The 21,646-nt window shown below is 36.3% G+C and overlaps 1 protein-coding gene and 1 long non-coding RNA gene across 10 annotated transcripts in view; one reads left to right on the top strand and one right to left on the bottom strand.

The window, feature by feature from the left end:
- Positions 1 to 21,646, top strand: part of LOC138310960 (serine-rich adhesin for platelets-like) — a 159,080-nt gene that overhangs the window by 114,996 nt on the left and 22,438 nt on the right. For 6 of the 9 annotated variants that reach the window (XM_069252328.1, XM_069252327.1, XM_069252331.1 and 3 more), the window contains one exon: positions 3,006 to 3,139. In XM_069252328.1, coding sequence (XP_069108429.1) covers positions 3,006 to 3,139 — 134 coding nt within the window. Of the gene's footprint in view, positions 1 to 3,005; positions 3,140 to 8,780; positions 9,036 to 9,237; positions 9,374 to 18,967; positions 19,297 to 21,646 lie in introns of those variants that run through there. The other 3 variants (XM_069252335.1, XM_069252336.1, XM_069252333.1) reach the window with 3 other exon arrangements.
- LOC138310962 (uncharacterized) overlaps positions 1 to 21,646 on the bottom strand; it is a 58,999-nt gene that overhangs the window by 14,559 nt on the left and 22,794 nt on the right. The window lies entirely within an intron of this gene.

The following is a 21,646-nucleotide window of genomic DNA, read 5'->3' on the forward strand; positions in this document are numbered from 1 at the left end:
ATCCCATTGGGCCTTTACTTTTTTTTTTAAAGAAAGACACCCATACTCTAGCGGCCTTCAATGTTCCTACAGACTTGGACTGTTTTCAAAAATATTATGTGACTGAATGTCTTCTTTATTAGACATTTATACAAACTAATTATATAAGTCATAGAAATAATGAAAGACATCTTGGCACGTGTATGAAGAAATGGCATTTAAGCAATGTTTCACATTAAGATTAGCTTGTAAGTAGCTATATGTTGATTCAGTGCACAGATCTTGTGGTGTTCTTTTGTTTGGTACTACCAAACGTGAACAATAGAATTCTACATTGAAGGGTATTTACATTACTGACATGAAATATGATCATTTGTTTAAGTTGTCTAGTCAAAGACTGGCAGTCAGGTGCATAAAATGTTGAACTTTTCACTTGCTGTATTTTATCTTTTTAGCACCCAGGTTACTTTGCTGGAAAATGTTATTTTTCTCTCTATCAAATTCAGGAGCAGACAAATTAGTGGGGTTTTTTTTTCAAAAAAACTTACTTTACACCATTACCACCATTGAAATGTTTGAGCTATTTTCACTCTAATTTAGAAATATCAAAAATAATTTATATTGTGTCCCGAAAAAATTCCGTGGCAGTATCCTCTATTTGGAATTAAGTACTGATTGCGCTTGCACCAAAAGCAAAACAAATTATTTTGTATGTATTTAATTTGTATGTATTTTTGTGTTAATTAGGCACATATATACATGATTAAACATCAGTGATTGTTCAAATGATGAATATCGTTAATGCACTGATGACGTTGAAGCACTAAAATGAAAATTACTCTTCAAAGATATCTCCTTTACATTTCCTATGTGTACTTGTGAGTAAATTGTCCATGTATATAAAATGTACTATTGCTGGTTTTAGCCAATCAAGCACCCTAATGTAGAATTAGATGTACATATATTGGGAGAGTAAGTAAACTTAAAGTTATAAAATTGGTGAGATATGAACTAATTTGTCTTTAATGCAATTAAAAATGGTGATACATATTTGTTCTTATAGATTCAATGATTGTAAATTAAAACACATTTGAGGAGATGTTGGGAACTTTTATCATCATAGGTGATTATAAGATAGCATGTGGTAATTTCAAAAACTGAAATCTTAAAAAGAGATGACTGTGTTCCGGTTGAGTGAACTTGTAATCATTTTGTTTATTCATGTGACTAAAGTAACGCAATTATTGACAGATGGATATGAATAACAATCTGTCAAGTATTCAAATTTCATCACACAAAAAAACATAAATTGAAAATGATAGTGATCAGTAATCCTTTTATGTATGGTACAACAATGGTGGAAGACATTAAGACTTTATGTCTGATCGGCTGATATCTAGATTCACTTTTGTGTCATATTCTTATTTTAACCTTGTACTAGTCATGTCTGTTCCCAAACAAAACTCCAGGCTTTTCAGGGCTAATTATTAAGATTACCTTACGCTGGTGTCACCAGGTTCATTTAAATAAAGCCACAGAGGCTCGTGCCATAGTTCACTTTGAATGAAACACTGGTACTTGTACATGGGTTATGAGTTAAGAATCAGATGAAAGAGTCTCTCTTAATTAATCACGTTTGGCATACAGTAAAAAAAAAATCTTTAAAGTGAAAATTAGCATCATTTTTTTTTCAAGGAAGTATTAGGATGATAATGTTAGTTAGTTTAGAGATATTATTATAACAATATTTAGAAGCTTTTATTTTTGGCAAGAAAGAATGAGATGATTCAATTATACTTGATTCTTGTCCAGTAACACAAATTTAAGAATGTGTTGACCATCACCATACTCCATATTCCTTGAAAAACATAGATTCTAAGTCAAAATGTATTTTTGAGAAAGATCAATGGAAGCATCATTATTGTTTAATATTTTTCAATGTGAGTTTACATAAGTGATCCCAGCAAAATACTTTAGGCATATCAATGCTGTTTTCATTCTTCAGATGGTGATGATTCAATTAAACTTCGCTAATATCATTTTCTAATGTGATGATTGATTCCTGTTTGTTTGTTTGTTTGATTAATTAACGTCCTATTAACAGCTATGGTCATGTAAGGACGGCCTCCCATGTATGCGATGTGTTGAGTGTATGTTGTGGGAGGTGCGTGTTTTGGGAGACTGCGGTATGTTCGTGTTGTGTCCTCTTGTATAGTGGAACTATTGCCCTTTTTATAGTGCTATATCACTGAAACATGCCGCCGAAGACACCAAGCAACACATCCCACCCGGTCACATTATACTGACAACGGGCGAACCAGTCGTCCCACTCCCTGAACGCTGAGCGCTAAGCAGGAGCAGAAACTACCACTTTTATAGACTATGGTGTGTCTCGGCCAGGGGACAGAACCCAGAGCATTCCTCACAGAGGCGAGCGCTCAACCAAAGGCCAAAAGTGAGGTGATGTCAAGGGACACATTAGGAAGAATTAAAGTAATTTAGGAAGAAAGAAAAGATAAGATCCTAAATTTAGTCGCCTTTTACGATCATGCAATAGGGGAAGCAGGTACAATTCCAACGCCCTACCTGCAGGGCCATGATTGATTCCAAATCAAAACTACATTGATGTCATCCTATATACCTGCAGGCATCTAAATTACAATCATGCCTCCTACTTGATTGATAATTATGTACTTCAGGTTTTTAATAATTTGGCAATAACTAGCATTTATGATGGTGATGAATATGTAATTCATTTAGTCACTAGAAATATACACATATGTGCAGTGCACTGTCATTAGGTCATATTGGCGTTTTCCCAAAAAAATCATTGGTCAAAAATGACATTTTCAATGGTGTTTGGCAAGGAGAGGTTTTTGCATCACCCCTCTCTTTTGTACATTAAAAGGGAGATGTACTGCTTCGTTGATAGCTGTATTTTTGTTATACTTTGATATGGTATCATTACATTTATCTATTGTATTGGGATGTATGTAAATCAATAATTATCTCCCTTGTTTTTACAGAAGGATACCCTGATGAAGGACCTTGAGAGGGAAAGGCTGATCCGGGCGGAGCTCGAACACAAACTCCGATCAATGACCGAGGACAACACAAACTGTAGGTCACGTCTTCACTGTCTCCAACAGGAGTTCAAAAGGTCAGTGCATGGTAGTCTCTTAGGTCAAAGGTCAGCATTTTATAGACCTTGGTTTAAATTATAATGATAAGACAGACTTGAAATATCAGGTTTTATTGTCATTGACCTTTTAACCTTTTACATGAGTCTCTACATTTCTCTAGATTGATTTTGAATTTTAATTATAATACTTTATGCTGAGATCAGTGATGGCCAAGTTTCTTGAAATTATGACCTTTACCCTCATTTAACCCTGAGATTATTTGCCCTTGCGGGTAGATATTTTATTGCGATGTCATGTTTTTATGAGCGCAACATCATACTTTTCTGAGAAAACGACGTGAGTTTCCCTAACAGATTAATGACGTCACAATTAATGGATACCTATAGGCAAGGGGGATAACTCTGTAATATGCAAAGATGGAATGAATAAGGAGGGGTTCATATAGTGTGATACACCAGTCGGTAGACAACAGAATAGTTATATTATTTAATATGTAACTGAATACTGATTTTGATCAGATTTTTTTGAGTATAATATAAGTTTAAAGAAGAAAAATCTCATAAGCCCAACCCTAATTTCTTATCTGCTGAATTTTAATATCAAGTCTTTATGAACTGCCCCCTGATTGAAACTTATTTACAATCAGGAACTAAAATTAGAAGACTTAACTTAACTGATGACCTTAATATTCTAGATGTTAGTATCAGTGTAATCTTAAGGACGTTAATCCTATGTTAATCCTGACTAAATGACTGCTGAATCTCCACAAAAACCATGGAGTGTGAGGCTGAGGAATAGACAGGGAAGAGATGTATGTAAGGAGAGAGGGGATGGAGTGTGATGATGGGGAATGGAAGGAAATGGGGAATGGAGTGTGAGGGTGGGGAATTGTGTGTGTGTGGGAGGGAATGGGGGAAGGGTGTATATAGGGGGAGAGGGGGAATGGAGTGTGAGGGTGGGGAATAGAAGGAGATGGGGAATGGAGTGTGAGGGTGGGGAATTGTGTGGGGATGGGGGAAGGGTTATATAGGGGGAATGGAATGTGAGGGTGTGGAATGGAGTGTGAGGGTGGGGAATGGAGGGGAGATGGGGGAAGGGTGTATATAGGGGGAATGGAATGTGAGGGTGGGGAATGGTGGGGAATTGTGTGGGGATAGGGGAAGGGTGTATATAAGGGGAATGAAATGTGAGGGTCAGGAATGGAGGGGAGATGGGGAATGGAAAGTGAGGGTGGGGAATGGAGTGTGAGGGTGGAAAATGGAGGGGGAATGAAGTGTGAAGGTTGGAAATTAAGGGGGAAGGGGAATGGAATGTGAGAGTAGGGAATTGAGGGGAGAGGGGGAGGGAAAGGGGGGAGGTATTGCCATTAATTGATGTTTCAGGGTAAACAATCTATATCCTAGACCACCTGTGATTTCTGCCCCTATCACTGCCTCATCATTGAAATCTCACCCTCACAGGGCTCAGCATACAGATCCATGTGGTGTCATTTCAAATATTTTATTTGCACTTTAATAGCTGTTTACTGTCAGTAAAGCCCTACAACACGATAGATTAGTTATCTCCCCTTGACACTGGTGTAGGTGGGGTAAATTGCCGGCAGATATCAGTAGATTTGTTTTTACTTTTTTTATGTGTCAGAAGCATGATGCTTCACTGGAGTTGAGCTGTGGAGCTCTCCTGGATTAGGAGATAAAATTCATATCTATTTCGCTTCTTGAGGGGTCTTCTGGTTGTAAACAAAATTAGTTGGAACTTGATCCGGCACCCTGCACATTCCAAAGACTGGGGACTGCTGTTTATGTGTGGAATTCGGTTTGATTCTGACTGAAACACTACTGTATATTTGTACACAATAAAAACATGGAGCTGGTGGAAAAAAGTTGTAGTTATAATGATGAGATGACAATTAAGTTAAGTTTGTGTTTGAGTGCGTGTTATTTTAAAAGGGTTAATAAGCAATGTGCCAGCTAGGCTTTGGTAGAGGAGGAAAGCTCGAGTACTTGGATAAAAACCACTGACCTACAGCTATAGCACTATACAACCACATCCAAAAAAGATAAATGTGAAATAGTAACATACATCTTAATCACTTATCTACTATGACACAAAGGTAGGGGGAAAGGCTAGTGGTAGAATCTCAAGACAACTGAACAACTCAACCACTGTGAACCAGAGGTAGAAGGCTAATGATAGAATGTCAGGCACCTTAACCATTCAGCCACCTTGACCCTGAAGTTGAAGGCTAGTGGTAGAATGTCTTCCACTTTAGCTACTGAGACTGCCACCATGACCCAGAGGTGAAGGGCTAGTAGTAGAATATCAGACACCTTAACCACTCAGCCACCATCGACTCAGAGGTGGAAGACTAGTGGTAGAGTGTCAGACATCTTAACCACTCAGCCACCACAACCCAGAGGTGGAGGGCAAATGGTAGAGTGTCATACACATTAACCACTCAGCCACTATGACCCAGAGGTGGAGGGCAAATGATAGAGAGTCGGACACCTTAACCACTCATCCACTATGACTCAGAGGTGGAGGACTAGTGGTAGAGTGTCAGACACCTTAACCATTCAGCCACCACAACCCAGATGGGGGGCAAGTGGTAGAATCTCAGACGCCTAACCACTCAACCACTGTGACCCAAAGGTGGAGGACTAGTTGTAGAGTGTCAGACACTTTAACCACTCAGCCACCATAATCCAGAGGTAGAGGGCTAGTGGTAGAGTGTCGGACACCTTAACCACTCAGCCACCATGACCCAGAGGTGGAAGACTAGTGGTAGAGTGTCAGACACCTTAACCACTCAGCCACCACAACCCAGATGGGGGGCAAGGGGTAGAACCTCGGACACCTTAACCACTCAACTACTGTGAACCAGAGGTAGAAGGCTAGTGATAGAACCTTAACCATTCAGCCACCTTGACCCTGAAATTGGAGGCAAGTGGTAGAACGTCTAGCGCTTTAGAGACTGCCACCATGACCCAGAGGTGAAGGGCTAGTAGTAGAATGTCAGACACCTTAACCACTCAGCCACCATGACCTAGAGAGGGAGGGCTAGTGGTGCCACCATGACCCAGAAGTGGAGGGCTAGTGGTAGGATGTCAGACACTGTAACCAGTCAGCTTGACCCAGAGGTAATAAAGAGCTTGTGTTCATGACTCAGGTATATATATATCAGTGTGACATTCAATTACCTTTAAATTAAGGAGATATCAGAGAAATGTAAATTCAAGTTTTATCAGAGAAATAATTAATGTTACTCTTTACAAACATGTGTAATGCTTGACCACAGATATCTACGAGCTTGTACAAACAGAAATCCAATGGAGACTGCTGTATCATTAACCAGTTTATTTACAACTGATACATCTATGTTTACTTGAGATAAGCCACACCTACATGTATAAATCTCTATTGCTCTTTATCAGAATTCATGTAGAGCCCATTCTTCAAAATTCTTCAATGCCTATAAATACCATTCTGTGAATCTAGTGCGAACATTTATATAGGACCTTGTTTGATTCATATTGAGACCAACTCAAAAATTGAAGGGAAATTCCAACACAATGTATTTGTAATTTATACAGAATTTCTTATTACAACTCATCAAGAAGCTTATTAAAAAGGTCGCTCATATAGTCCATGAATAAAAGTTTTTCTGAGAAATTCCTGATTACAACTCATCAAGATTCTAGTTGAAAAGGTCTCTAATATAGTCTGAAGTCCTCAGCCACAACAAAAAATGACAACAAAATGACAGATACTGATAATAATTGTGATGGAGCAAGATTGATATGGCTAACTAAGCATTGAGACTGTCGTCAGCAAGACGACTGCTGGGAAAATCAGCTGATAGATCATCACAGAAGTAACGCCTGTACGATTCACAGGAATAGTGCGACACCGATTCCCTCATGTTGAGAGCATTGTCACAAACGCTCTCTATTGATCCTTACTGATCCTAACAAACGTCACATCTGACAAAACAACTCGTTGGTCGAATTCTGCAGCCATAAATTTGGACAAACTTGTATTATACGGAATTAGTTTAATGTGTAGTCTTGTCCTCTGCGGTCCCTACAGCGACTCGCTGGAGCCGAAGAAGGGGTTGCAGGTCGAGGTGTCATGACGATCGCCCAAATAGAACCGAGTTGCAGTTGCAATGGAGAATGTTTCTCATTGATTATCTGTGACAGAGCAGCAGTCTTAAGGGGAATCGTCTGATAAAAGTGACTTTTAAACAAAGCATGCTGTTTTACTGGGTTAGACAACCTTTTAGAAAGATTTTTTTAATGTTTTTTTTTTAATTGTGATGAAAAGTCTTTTAGTGTATAAAAGAGAACCTCCATTAGATGTGAAAATGTGTGTAGTATTCTGATGACAGTAATTCACAGGAATTCATCAAAGTTGTTTTACAAGAATATTCATGCAATGAGAACAAATTGGTCATTTTTTACACACAAAAAGAAAACTGTCATTTATCTAAAATGTCTATTTAAGCCAAGGTCAATATTTGTTTAATGACTGCATGGTTTGACTTCATATTACAAAAAAAATACTTAAGCCTCTTTGTTTTAAAGTATATTTCTCGTTTAAAGTTGATACTATTCAGAACATACCAACGAGAAATTATCTAATTATTTTCAAAATTATTTTTATTTTGGGAAGACAACATTTTATAAAAGAATTTTGACAAATTTCCAATGTCATGACTTCTATTTATAGCTCTGTCTTGATGTGAAGTCCCACGGACAAACTCTATAGAGGACAACCTTCTGTTTTACAATTGTTTTCCACGCGACAAAGCTAACATACGTACCTTAACCTGCGTCATATTTCAAAGATGTTTATTTATAGAAAGAATGTTGATTTTATCAGAGGAGTCTATCTATTACTGGCTATACAAATGTAAACTTGTGGCACAAAGAAATATTGATATTTTTTGTAAATACCAGGAGCCAGGAATCTTTCCTTGTTAAAAAGGTTTTTTAAGTCGACCTACAGTTGTTTATCTCGTAATGGCTATAGGGATATATGTATCTAACACTAAACATTTACCAAACAATACCTTAAGATATCTGCCGAAAATTACCTATTACAATGTTAAAAGAGCTGAGAAATAATCTCTTAGACGATACACATTTTTGTCAGGGCGAAAAGATTACGACCAGATTTTAATCAACCTGACCAAACTTGGTAAATGTATGTCAATACACAAACCTTATCTAGGAATATCATTTATATGGCTTGACGGCTCTGGAGAAACACCTATGTATATATACACAAATTAGGTTTACAGTTGTTGAATGGTAATCAAAGTTTAGAATCGCATTAAATTGTCACAGTTGTCAATTACTTGGTGCTCATCTAGCTGATTTGCCAAGTTGACAAGTTCATAGACATGGTCACATATACACATGTTTATTCTGCCGATTAAAGCGATTACGCCGCTATGTAAGTGACATACAATCGGCAAGGTATTAAATTTGGTTCAAATCTCTCGATATAAATATGTGTCAACACTTCGGCCCTACCTAACAGTAGTACAGGAAATCCCTTATGCTAATTCTACTCCTTCAAATTATTTCGATTATATGCAATTGACACACTTCGCAGGTGTGTACATGGTTCCGCCTGACTGACTCGGTCCTTTGTATGTAGACTGTGGTTGGGTGTACATTTCTTCACTGTGATTTAGCCCTCGGGACAACATGTCCTGAATGGATTTCCTCTGTTTTTCAAAAGGATTGGGATGTTACGTCTCCTACTCTTCTCCTTTGTGTAATGGAATTGTACTGTTTTCTTCCATCGGATCACATGTATTTTCATACTTTACCGTGTTTTATTGGCCGGATGTAAAACGTTTATGTTTAATTTACGACTCTCCAGCTGATAATTTGTCCTCAGGTACGTATATTTACATGTATCTATAATCTACAACTATTTATACTTTCCTATACCATTTCAGCGTCAGTAAATTGGTCGATTCAGCGTTTTTTTGCCTCTATATCTGATGGAAAAAACAGATTTGATGTGGAGTTTTACAGGATATGAAAAGGAAGCGATGGATATTTAATGTAAGGATAGCCAAAGGATAGATTTGTGGTGGTGTATATACATGTATATATATATCAATGCTAAGTACTTTAACACTGACGTTTAGTGGCAGGCTATTTACAGTCATTCTATGGTGCGATCTGATAAAATGTTGGAGAATTCTCTTACCTGGATAGTTCAAAATCAAGGTTAGTCGACTTTTCTTTTGTTTGCAACTCTGAAAAAGTAGTTAATACTTCAATAAGGTTTGTTATAATGATATTTTTAATCCTCTACAATATTCTATACAGTTGTTTTGTCCTTCATAGACTGTTGTCAGTGATGTTAATTGATAACCAAAAAGTATTGATAATCATTATTAAAGAAAAAAAACCACAATGGCTGATCAGAAATGATAATGAAAAATCAGAATCAGGTTTATATCCTATATGTTATAAATTAAATACATGCTAACTTACTTATTTGACAGCTAGTGTATGTTGATACAGAAGGTGTTGACAAGTATTTGTCAGTGAATTCACCCCTTGAGACGCATTTAGTTTATTCTAGTTCAAAAACTGGAGACTCCATTATACAATCTCAGGGGTGAATATGTTAAGACCAAAAGTGCTGATACATAACATTTAATAATTTCGTTTAAATGCTATTTTGATATGTTTATTCTTATCAAGATACATGGCTTTTGGTTTGGATCAAACTATGAGCTCCAGATTAATTATCATGGTATAGGCATGAGACAGGGATTTAATTTTTGTCCCTTGTTAATTCATATATTTTGGTAAGATGATGGATTATATGCCTTATAGGTGTTCAAAAAACGTTATTGTCAAGTTTGTTCCAATTAAGATATTATGATAAATCATTGATGATTTTAAATTCTTTTTGGCCACATGACCTCTGTATGTATGAGCGTTAATAATACTTATGGATGATAATTAATTTTGAATGAACTACGTACCAGGGTAAAAGATTTGGTCTATAGATCGAGAGAAACAATATCTGACTATCATAATAAGCACTAGATAAATCCATGTTTTGTACGTAAAATTGGAATACTTTCACACTCAATGGTAAATCTATAGGGAGTAAGTTGTTCTTAGAAAGCTATCTTTATTAGGTTATTTAAGTTTAAAGGTTTTGGACATTCAATTACATATATATATAATCTTGGAAAGATTTTGAATGAGGTGTAATTTGTAGCTATGTTTTATTTCCAGTGTTTTGGAATGTAATGATCGTGAATAGATCTATCTTTACTGTAGAAAGAATTCTGCTTAGCTCTTTTGGCAGAGCAAGTGGTTGGTTGTTTGTGGGTTGCAGGTTTGATCCTGGCTGGTTGACTGAGGGTTGTAGGTTTGATCCTGGTTGGTTGACTGAGGGTTGTAGGTTTGATCCTGGTTGGTTGACTGATGGTTGTAGGTTCAATCCTGGCTGGTTGACTGAGGGTTGTAGGTACGATCCTGGCTGATTGACTGAGGGTTGTAGGTTCGATCCTGGCTGGTTGACTGAGGGTTGTAGGTTCGATCCTGGCTGGTTGGCTGAGGGTTGTAGGTTTGATCCTGGCTGGTTGACTGAGGGTTGTAGGTTTGATCCTGGCTGGTTGACTGAGGGTTGTAGGTTCGATCCTGGCTGGTTGACTGAGGGTTGTAGGTTCGATCCTGGCTGGTTGACTGAGGGTTGTAGGTTTGATCCTGGCTGGTTGACTGAGGATTGTAGGTTCGATCCTGGCTGGTTGACTGAGGGTTGTAGGTTCGATCCTGGCTGGTTGACTGAGGGTTGTAGGTTTGATCCTGGCTGGTTGACTGAGGATTGTAGGTTCGATCCTGGCTGGTTGACTGAGGGTTGTAGGCTCAATCCTAGCTGGTTGACTGAGGGTTGTAGGTTCGATCCTGGCTGGTTGACTGAGGGTTGTAGGCTCAATCCTAGCTGGTTGACTGAGGGTTGTAGGTTAGAGAGATCCTGGCTGGTTTCATTTGTCTTCATGCTCAATCCCTTTCGAAATAAATATTTATTTTTTCATCAAACTCGGTAAACCCTTTATCTGCACCTCCCCAACCCCCAAATTATACTTCAAGCTATTTCTACAAATAAAACCATAATAAGCACCTAGAATGTTTATCAGAAAACTTAAGTGTAGAATTTAACAAAGAAGCTGCCCTTGTAAATATCTTCATTATGTTTATACAATCATTTTGACATTAGTTTGATGCCTGAGGTTTGTGTCAAAAGGCAACAGTGTTTTACGTGTATATAAAGGAGGCCACTTAGCAAGGGATGATTTACACCTGAAATACAGGTATATATATGATGTGCTTTGTTGTCCGCCCTCGTCAACAGGTAACTCTCTAAGTGAATGAACTCGCTGATCGCCATTATAGGTAGTCACAGACGACAGGCAATCTATTACAGATATATAACATATAAATATATATAATCAAGAAATAAAACACCTCTTAGTTTGACAGGTGCGTCAAGTCGTTAACTTACCTTTATGTTGAACAGTTTAAACAAATCTACCTGTTCAAATGGTTTTGTCACGTACATTTAAAGAAATAAAAACCGTGAATTTATTTACGTGGAGCAATTCGTCAGCCATTAAAGATGTTACATATAACAGGACAATAAATGTTTTCTAGTCAAATTTAAATAAAAATATCTGTGAATGGTGAATATACTATCTACATGTTCACTGATGATCGACCTGGTCCAGTACTGCTACACTTACTACATGTATACCATATTTGTTGCAATCAGAGCAAACATGCTAACAAAATAAGGCAACTGCGAGACAGGGTTGATCATTTAAAACACTAGAACACAAATACCATATTCAACCCAATAAGTGCCCATGTCCCTATAAGCGCCCCTTCTCTTTTTGAGGCCTCATTTCAATTGCCTAGGGATAAGACCAAAACTATCAAAAGTATCAATAATTTTGTCTTATTAAACACCTTTTATTTTTTTTCAATGTTATAAACACCGTGGGCGCTTATTGTTTGACTCTATAAACACTTAGAGTATTTTACATTATATACAGTGCCTGGTCAAAATCAAACCATTTACCCCTTAAATTTCATATTGTATACTCTTCCTGTTGTGTATCATTTAAGATATGATTAGAGAATTTCATACCAAGGGAGATAATCTTGTGGTTAGATAGTTTAAGTCTACCAACACAAACAATTCTTAAATGATTAGAAACGTCTCTGTGACAAATAAGATCCTACATTTCATACTAAGGGGAGACAATCACTTTAAAACATTTAATGCTAAGGGGATATAATCACTCTGAAACATTTCATATTAAGGGGAGACAATCACTTTGAAACATTTAATACTAAGGGGAGACAATCACTTTGAAACATTTCATATTAAGGGGAGATAATCACTTTGAAACATTTACTAAGTGGAGACAATCATGTTTAAAATTGACTTTGTAAGTTGAGGGAAGACAATCACTTTGAAACATTTAATACTAAGGGAAGACAATCACTTTGAAACATTTAATACTAATGGGAGATAATCACTTTGAAACATTTCATGTTAAGGGGCAATCACTTTGAAACGTTTCACTAAGTGGAGAAATTCATGTTGAATAGTTTTGTAATTTGAGGGAAGAAAATCACTTTGAACATATTTTTACTAAAGGGAGACAATTGTGTTTAAAAATATGTTTTGTAAGTTGAGATGTTGGGGTCGTTGTACCAAATCCCCAGTGTATATACTCTTCTGACATTTCTATCAGGGTAACCCTAGTTGTCTAAACAGTCTGACCTATTATATTAGATGTGTATATATGATAGGTGTAATGTTAGTGTAGATATAAGGTTTAGTGTCTGGTAGCCTCAGGCATAATCTACAGTAGCATTGGGCAGCTACTGATTATCCAACCACAAATCTAAGGGATTACTAAACTTGTAAATAACAGTCAAAGTCTCATAGACCAGTGGAGGTAATCTTATACTAAAATTGAGTTTCAATGGTCAGTCTTACATGTGACCATTTCTAATCTAAACATAATAAAATATAAGACTTTGTAAATCTAAATACATATACTGGCTACCTCAGGCAACAGCAGCTGTTGTCTGACTTAGTGAGCATTCTTGTATTGGCCAGGTAACTCAGTTGTTAGAGCAGTCCTAGATCAGTCAGGTAACTCAATTGGTAGAACAGTCCTAGATCAGTCAGGTAACTCAATTGGTAGAACAGTCCTAGATCACTCAGGTAACTCAATTTGTAGAGCAGTCCTAGATCAGTCTGGTAACTCAATTGGTAGAACAGTCCTAGATAAGTCAGGTAACTCAATTGGTAGAGCAATCTTAAATCAGTCACATAACTCAATTGGTATAACAGTCCTAGGTCACTCAGGTAACTCAATTTGTAGAGTAATCTTAAATCAGTCACATAACTCAATTGGTATAACAGTCCTAGGTCACTCAGGTAACTCAATTTGTAGAGTAATCTTAAATCAGTCACATAACTCAATTGGTAGAACAATCATAGGTCACTCAGGTAATCAATTGGTAGAGCAATCTTAGATCAGTCGGGTAACTCAGTTGGTAGAACCGTCCTAGGTCACTCAGGTAACTCAATTTGTAGAGCAGTCTTAGATCAGTCACATAACTCAATTTGTAGAGCAGTCCTAGATCAGTCACATAACTCAATTTGTAGAGCAGTCCTAGATCAGTCACATAACTCAATTGGTAGAACAGTCCTAGGTCACTCAGGTAACTCAATTGGTAGAACAGTCCTAGATTACTCAGATAACTCAACTGGTAGATCAATCCTAGACCAGCCAGGTGACTCAATTGCTAGAACTTACATGGGACGACAATCCCATCATCTATTGGTAGCCATCTCTAGTTCAGCCTATTTTCAAAATGTTCTGCCATTGTGGTACAAATATGCCTTGCCATATAACGTATAGATGGTTATTTTCATGGACCAACATTTTTCGCAATTTCATCTAAAAATGAGAATATCTAATTTTAATGCTGTTTTAAATTTTCATGATATGGATTTAAGGGTATATATCAATCATCCATTTCTCAATATTTCGTAGATCAAATTTTCTAATCATTATAAGCAATGTCTGGGAAATCGTGACAATATCCGTATATATGGTACCTTTACTTTGACAAAGTCTATCATTTATATACAAATCAATATCTGTATCATTATATATTATAATTATGCACTATAACACTTGTTTATTTGCCAACATCAGCATCTTTAAATGATTACGGCCTTGATATGAAAAATTTGAAATTTGATGATAAAGTTCCACGCTTGACTAGCGAATTGATTTGCTGCACATGGGTGTTGTCTGTGCAACCCATGATACCGATATATAACAGAATTGTCAGAATTGACCTTTAAATGACCTTGAAACATCCTGACACCCCATCTTATAGATTACAGATGGTACAATCTCTATAGGAGATTCTCAAAGGGTAGAGTTCATTTCACAGATGTAGGGGTCAAAGGTTTGCAACATCTGACATTAATTGAGATTATAGTAAATTCTTGTTTTGATAACTTTCAGATAAGGATGCATTATCCTGTCTGTGTGAAAGACAGCCTTCCGGTTGTAAGCACAATTTTCTACATTTGGTTCATTTTGTAATTATTTTTTGATAATTTTTATTAGTTTCCATTTTTGCTGTATACCTTTTTTGCATTTCCTCTGCTGTTATGACATGTATCATTATCTACTGTGATGTCACTGCAAGGTCAAAGGTCAGATAATTAATAATTTTAAAGTGATTCTCCTCCTGCATGTATTCTGACCACCAGTCTCACTAGAATGTTAACAAGTCACATTTTTTTGTCTGTTTGACATGTCTGATTCTAGCTTAAGTGTCAAACTAGGGGGAGTAATCTAGTATAATAATTCTACTCTATTGGGAAAATTGTTTCAAACTAAAGGGCCATATGCAGGTAATCTTCCTACATGGTTTTCAGAAGTATTTCCCTGTATGGGTATATATGGTGATTGTATTTGGCTGCTGTATGTGATCCATGGGTCTCCATGTGATACTGATACTTTCCTACTGAAAGACAAAGTGGAATGATTTGGTCACAATTATTCCACCTTTGCATCAAATGTTAGGTCATTATTTTGTGAGCACAATTCATGTCGTTTTCTCGGGAAAAGTATAACGTCACACCCGCAAACACATTGATGTCCAAATCAATACCTACCCACAAGGGCAGATAATTTTGTATTATGCAAATACGGATTATCTAAGAAATATTAGCCCAATTGTTTTGGAATAAGTCACATAATCATTATAAGAAATGATAGGTGGAAGGATCAATCTAATTCAATTTGTTAGCCACCAAAGACTGTACCAAGGGGTTACAAAGTACAGAAAAAAGTAGTTCCAAAATTGATTTTAAAATTTGCTGTAACAGGAACAAGACTATACAAATTGAGGCACCATCTGAAATAACAGCTATGAAGTGGTATAAGATTTGAAGTATTGAAGAGAGATTGTATCAAAGAAAAGTTGTAATAAATGAAATAGGCAATGACATTTGATATTCAAAAGTTCTTTAAAAAACAGGAGATAAAAATACAATTTTGATGTGAAAGCCGTCATATTTATTTTCATATCATCACTATCTATGTGTGGGTGGCAATAAGTGCATTTTACCGTATTTGACTCAGTAAACACTCAAAAGTGCTTCAAAAACACTGTGAACAATTTAATGGATATTTCATGTGAAATTTACTTTTTTAACAATCGAAGTAAACTCTAAAGTTAATGTCTGCTAATTAATACCTATTATTTTGACGGTATTTTCCTTGATTTGTCTATTACTGTTACGTGATCTGATTACCTCCAGCTTTTGCTGTTTTAGGAAAGTTAATGGGTGATTTTTTGGTAAAATATGACACGTTTCTATAAAAGTATTTTGAACTTATAGTTGTAATGAATTCTGTAAACTACATTTAGCTATTCAGTGTAGCCTTCGTGTTTTCAATCTGATTAAATACATAGAAAAAGTAATTTTTTATTTCATGCTTGTATGACAAATACTTCAATTACACTTAAAAAATATTAAATTTAAAGTAAGAAGCAGTGATAGTGAAGACTTCAATTTGTTGTTTGTCGGTTTAACTTTAAGGAATCATGGCAGATATTCTTGAATTCCAAACTGGTGGTGTCTGCACTGAAGAAAAAATATTGTATTGAGAAAATTGTGTTATTTGTAATATTTCCTGTTTGATGATCTCAATGTCTGTAATACCTCGGTACTTGATGTAGTTTACCAGATTGTGAATGGTGAATTTTCAAAGGCCGTGAGATTGTATACAGAGAAAGGGTTTGCAAAGTTTGTTCAAAAGAATGACCTTGACCCTCAAATTACCGTAATGACATTATCCTTTCAAAATAGTTACATAGGCCTAACAAGGTAATTAAAGTTATAAAATTGTCTCAATAACTGAAATGTAGGCCAGTGTTTAAGTTTACTTATTTCAAAATAAATGACATTGACCTTTAGTCAAGGTCATAGGGGTTAACACAAGTGCCTCACTAACTAAAAATATAGGCCAATACTTAGGTTTACCAAGTTTTAAAATAATTTCAAGTGACATTGACCTTTAGTCAAGGTCATAGGGGTAAAAAAATGTCTCAATAACTAATGATATAAGCCAATATTCAAGTCTAAGAAGTTTTAAAATACACGGCATTGACCTTTAGTCAAGGTCATAGTTGTACAAAATATTTCATCTGAAGTATATTGTACTGCTCAAACAAAAAGCAATGAAGAATTCAGAAAATTTACAGGCTCATTATTCAAAATATATAGAATTTATTTGAGGGATCAAATGTTTTCCAAAAAGCTTTTAGAAGTTTTAATGCAAATGGAACATTAACAAACAAACATCTGAATTATATATTATTACATTTCATATGTGATAAACTAGTCAGCCTGTGGAGATTATTAAAAGGGTTTGGTTAAATAAGAATATCTATCAAAGTTAGAAAGTTTCTTTATGTCTTGCAATTCATGCAGGCATATATTAATATAAACAAAAGTTAAAAGGCTTAAGAAAACTTATAATTGGACATTTGATGAATAACATCAGGATTTAAGCTAACAAAGCTTTAACAGTTGAATGTGTTGATTGTATATATATTAAGGTATGTGTTATTTAATCAGACATCTGTGCACATGGCTGGATCCAGGGGAAAAAGGGCATGAAACCAGAATCAGAAAAAAATTAAGCTGTTGTGAAATAGAGTATCTGTTTAAAATTAGTGAGCCATCTTGTTTTTACCAAGAAAACATAACCAGGTATAACTGTGCTGACAGATGTTATCAACTAGAAAATGGGTGAGAACAGATATTGTATCTTTGGGGTGTGTGTGTGGGGGGGGGGGGGGGGGGGGCTCAGATTGTATTCCAGGGTGTGTGTGTGTGGGGGGGGGATGGGGCAGGGGTAAGGGAAGGGGCTCAGATTGTATCCCTGGATCAGAGGGTGAGGGATGGGGCAGATTGTATTTCGAGGATGTGTGGGGGGGGGGGGGGGGATAGGGGAAGGACAGATTATATCCCTGGGTGGGGATCGTGAGGGGGTGACATTGTATTCCTGTGTGGTGTGGTGTGGGAGGGGGTGAGGGAAGGGGCTCAGATTGTATCCCTAGATGAGAGGGGACAGGGGGAGGGGAGGGTACTCAAATTGTATCCCTGGATGGGGGGAGATGTGAGCTAGGGGGCTCTGATTGTATCCTTGGGAGAGGGGGGGGAGGTAAGGGGTGAGGGAGGCTGGTCAGACTGTATCCCTAGGTGGGGAGATCAGATTGTTTTCTTGAGTAAGCGATGGAGATGAGGGGTAGGGGTTAGGTTATCAGATTGTATTGTTGGGTAGGGGTAGGGACAGAAGCTTACACAATGGATTTATGGTTATAATTATAACTTAGTATTTTTTATTTTCTGTCAAGGTTCCTATATTTGTAATGTGTGTGTACAATAGGAACTAAATAATGCTTATAATGCAGTCATTTTATTGGTCTACTGAGGTTTGCTATGACATGATATCTCTGTTTTACTGGAACTGAAATACATGAAAATTGAGAACATTTTAACAGAATATTATAACAGATGTTAAAATTAACTGCGCAGTTGCCAGATTGTGTCATCACCGACACATCAAACTTATCTGACAGATATATATATATAAGTGAGAATAGCTTATGTCAAATTTTTATTATAAATCATACCAAGTCTCCAAATAGTGGTCCTGGAGAAAATTTCATGGTTTTGATAAAACTTCTGTTGAATATGAGATCTGAGTCTGTGGGATTATATGGGTGACCTTTGCGCTGATTTTGGTTAGATCAGTAATCGGGCATATTTTTGCCAATGGATGTGTATGTTCATGGTATGTTTTAATATGATTTATAGTCAAATTTAAACCTTGTTAATTTTGAATCTCTGTAGAGCATATAGACTGGCCACCAGTCTCTAGAATATTAAAAAAAATTTACTAAAACTTGGCTTGATTATTTTTGTCTCTACTACATGCCTGATTCTAAGTTTCAAACTAGGGGGAGATAATCTAGTAAAGAACTTCTGAGAAAGTCTTATCAAAAACTTAGGGTCTGGTGACCAGTCTACAGAGTGTATTGATGGATCCTGTTGGATCAGTAGTCCAGTGTACAGCTACTACTAGAAGAGAGACAGCTATGCCAGCTCACATTTCCTGACTTTGTAGGCAGTCCAGACTTCCTAGTGTGCCCCCTGACAGCAGCTGAAACAGCTGTAGTAGGGTGAGCCTGGGAACTTTGTGGGGAGAGAGTGCCTGGGCATGTTAGGGAGGGGGAGGTCTCCACCATATATTGACTGTAATAGATGTGGAGACAGGGCGTGTCTACCTGTAGGCTGATGGAATTTACAGGTAATTACAGCCTGTCAGAGTGTGTAGTCACTGTAACAGTTCTATGAGGACTGTCCCTGAGGCAGCATTGTGTGTGATGTACCTCCAGGGATGGATTGTTGTGGAGGATGAAGTTTACTGAGTTGTGACACAAAGGATTCAGTGGGATGTTTTTATTCAAGGCTTCATGTTTATATGGGATACACAGGGCTGGCAAAGGTAATGTCTGAAATTATAAACAAAACAAAGAAATATTTTTATAGTGACACATATCACTGACATGATTGTTTGTTTTCTGTATAATATTTCAAGTAAACAAACAACCCTATAAACAAATTCAAAAGTTTTCAAGTGGCTTTAAAATAAACAGAAAAAGTGATGTTGGTTTGCTGGGAAGTGAAATATACATGTACAAATGTATATTGGAAATTATAGGTAAATGTGTATACATATGGGAAATTGAAAGTGAAATTTGCAGGTGAGACTCGATAAAGAAACTATAATGAACAAATAATTTAACTGAAAGCTACAAACATCAGGAAAGTTGATAGTAAGATTAACACACACAATTTATACACTTACATACGTTGTACTTATAGGCCTATAAATGTTTAACATCTTGGAAACTGAAACAACTTAGAGTATTTAAAGGGCAGTGGTGTAGATGAATCGACAACACAAAGAAATTATGTTATGCTAAAGTTACCTATATTTGAAAACAAGAATTCCAATATATATGTATATGAGCTGTGTTAAATATAAAATGTCATACTGGTACAGGCTATACAAATTAAAATGTCACACTGGGCAGGCTTGGATGTGCATACAGTCCCTCTGCACACTGTCAAATTGTACTAAATAAAATGTCATACTGGGGCAGGCTATACATGTATGTGCATAGATAGTTCCACTGCACACTGTCAAGTTTTATAAATTCCTGTTGGCTAAATGGGAGGGGGGGGGCTGGTGGTGTTGAATTTTAAAATGATGATGTCCTAATACCGTGTGTGATAGATATGCCCTGGTAATCTAAACATGAGTGTCATTGTGTGGTGTCATGATTTATGCTGCAATAGTTTTATTGTACATTTTAAGTTTCTATACATCATCATAAATAATTCAACAGTATATGTGTGGGAAAAAGTTACTGAAAAATAACTTAAGCACGATTTCATTGTGATTGTGAAAGCATGGCATCCATATATACGTTTATAATTCAGCTATGAATTGAAAAGAAATCTGATATGGTTTTTATTGCATCTAAGTAGTGCTGCTTAAGAAAGTTTTTATACTTTATTTGAGCTTTTAGTGGTTATTATGTTTTTGTCAAGGTTGTCTCGATATGATGGAGAAGCTAGTTTCATACCCAGTTAATTACGTAACCTGTAGCTGTAACTAATACCAGCTGTCAATCAAAAGATATAAACTCTTCTGTTGACTAAATTTACCATTTTCAGCCATTGACAACAATCAAAATTCACAAAGTATAATTTCTTTTAATTGAAAATTGTTGACAAAATCAACTGTATTCACCCATTTAAGCTCATACAGGTATTTCTATAACACAACTTGGACTTGTTTTGATGGAATACACATGTTCAGGAGAATGAAGACTTTGGGATAGTTTTATGGTCAGCACAAAAGTCTCAGGACTAACTATCTATTCCCTCTTGTGATTAGAATTCAGACATCCTTGGGGCGTTAATTGATATTTGTTTCCTTCTAGTTGTCTCCCCTGAATCTCATAGAAATTATTGAAGCAGTGGAAGCTTTACTTTTGGAGCTCCTGGTTCTATTATAAGTTTGGTTTAATCTAGCTGTGACTATTGAAACAACATTGGATTGAAGTTTTATTGTTATGTTTTAGATATAGATGGTGAAAACTCTAAATAGTATGATAAACAAACAATTGATATTTGTTCGAGAAATTACAAAAGTAAATCAAGAAAGCTATAACTAGAAAGATTAACATAAAGCCTTAAGCCTCCACAGAAACAAGTTTTCTTTAAGTCAAAACCTTTATCAGAACATCTACAAATATACATATATATGTGTTCCGATTTGTTGACAATGGGACGACGGTCTCATTGATGGTAATTTTGTTGTATGTAATCAAGGTAAACATGAAAGTAACTTAACACATTAAGTTTGTTCAATGACAGCCATTACATAAGTTTGTTTGTCAGATATATCACAATATAACCTATTTAGATGTTTACCAAAATGGCTTCAATTGTCCTCCTGAGATTCTAAAACTGACAAGAGTTATTACAAATCTAAGTATAGACCCCTTGTAACTTGCTGTATGAATGGATCAGACTAGCTAATCTACATATATCATCAGATTAATTAATGTTTGACATAATTGGTTAAACCGGACATCTCCCCCTCAAGCCCTTCACCAATTATACCAGTCTATACAGATGAGTTTTCTATTTCGTTACAGTTGTACCTGTCCAATTTTACCGATAATTTTCACTATCTTAGATCAGTCTATAGCCCAAGGTATGTTTAGACCTATTTAGAGCTGTTGCCTACAGGTATAACGTTTAGACCAATTTTCAGTAGG

Source organism: Argopecten irradians, chromosome 16, assembly GCF_041381155.1.
Source record: "Argopecten irradians isolate NY chromosome 16, Ai_NY, whole genome shotgun sequence".
In the NCBI taxonomy this organism is placed as follows: Eukaryota; Metazoa; Mollusca; class Bivalvia; order Pectinida; family Pectinidae; genus Argopecten; species Argopecten irradians.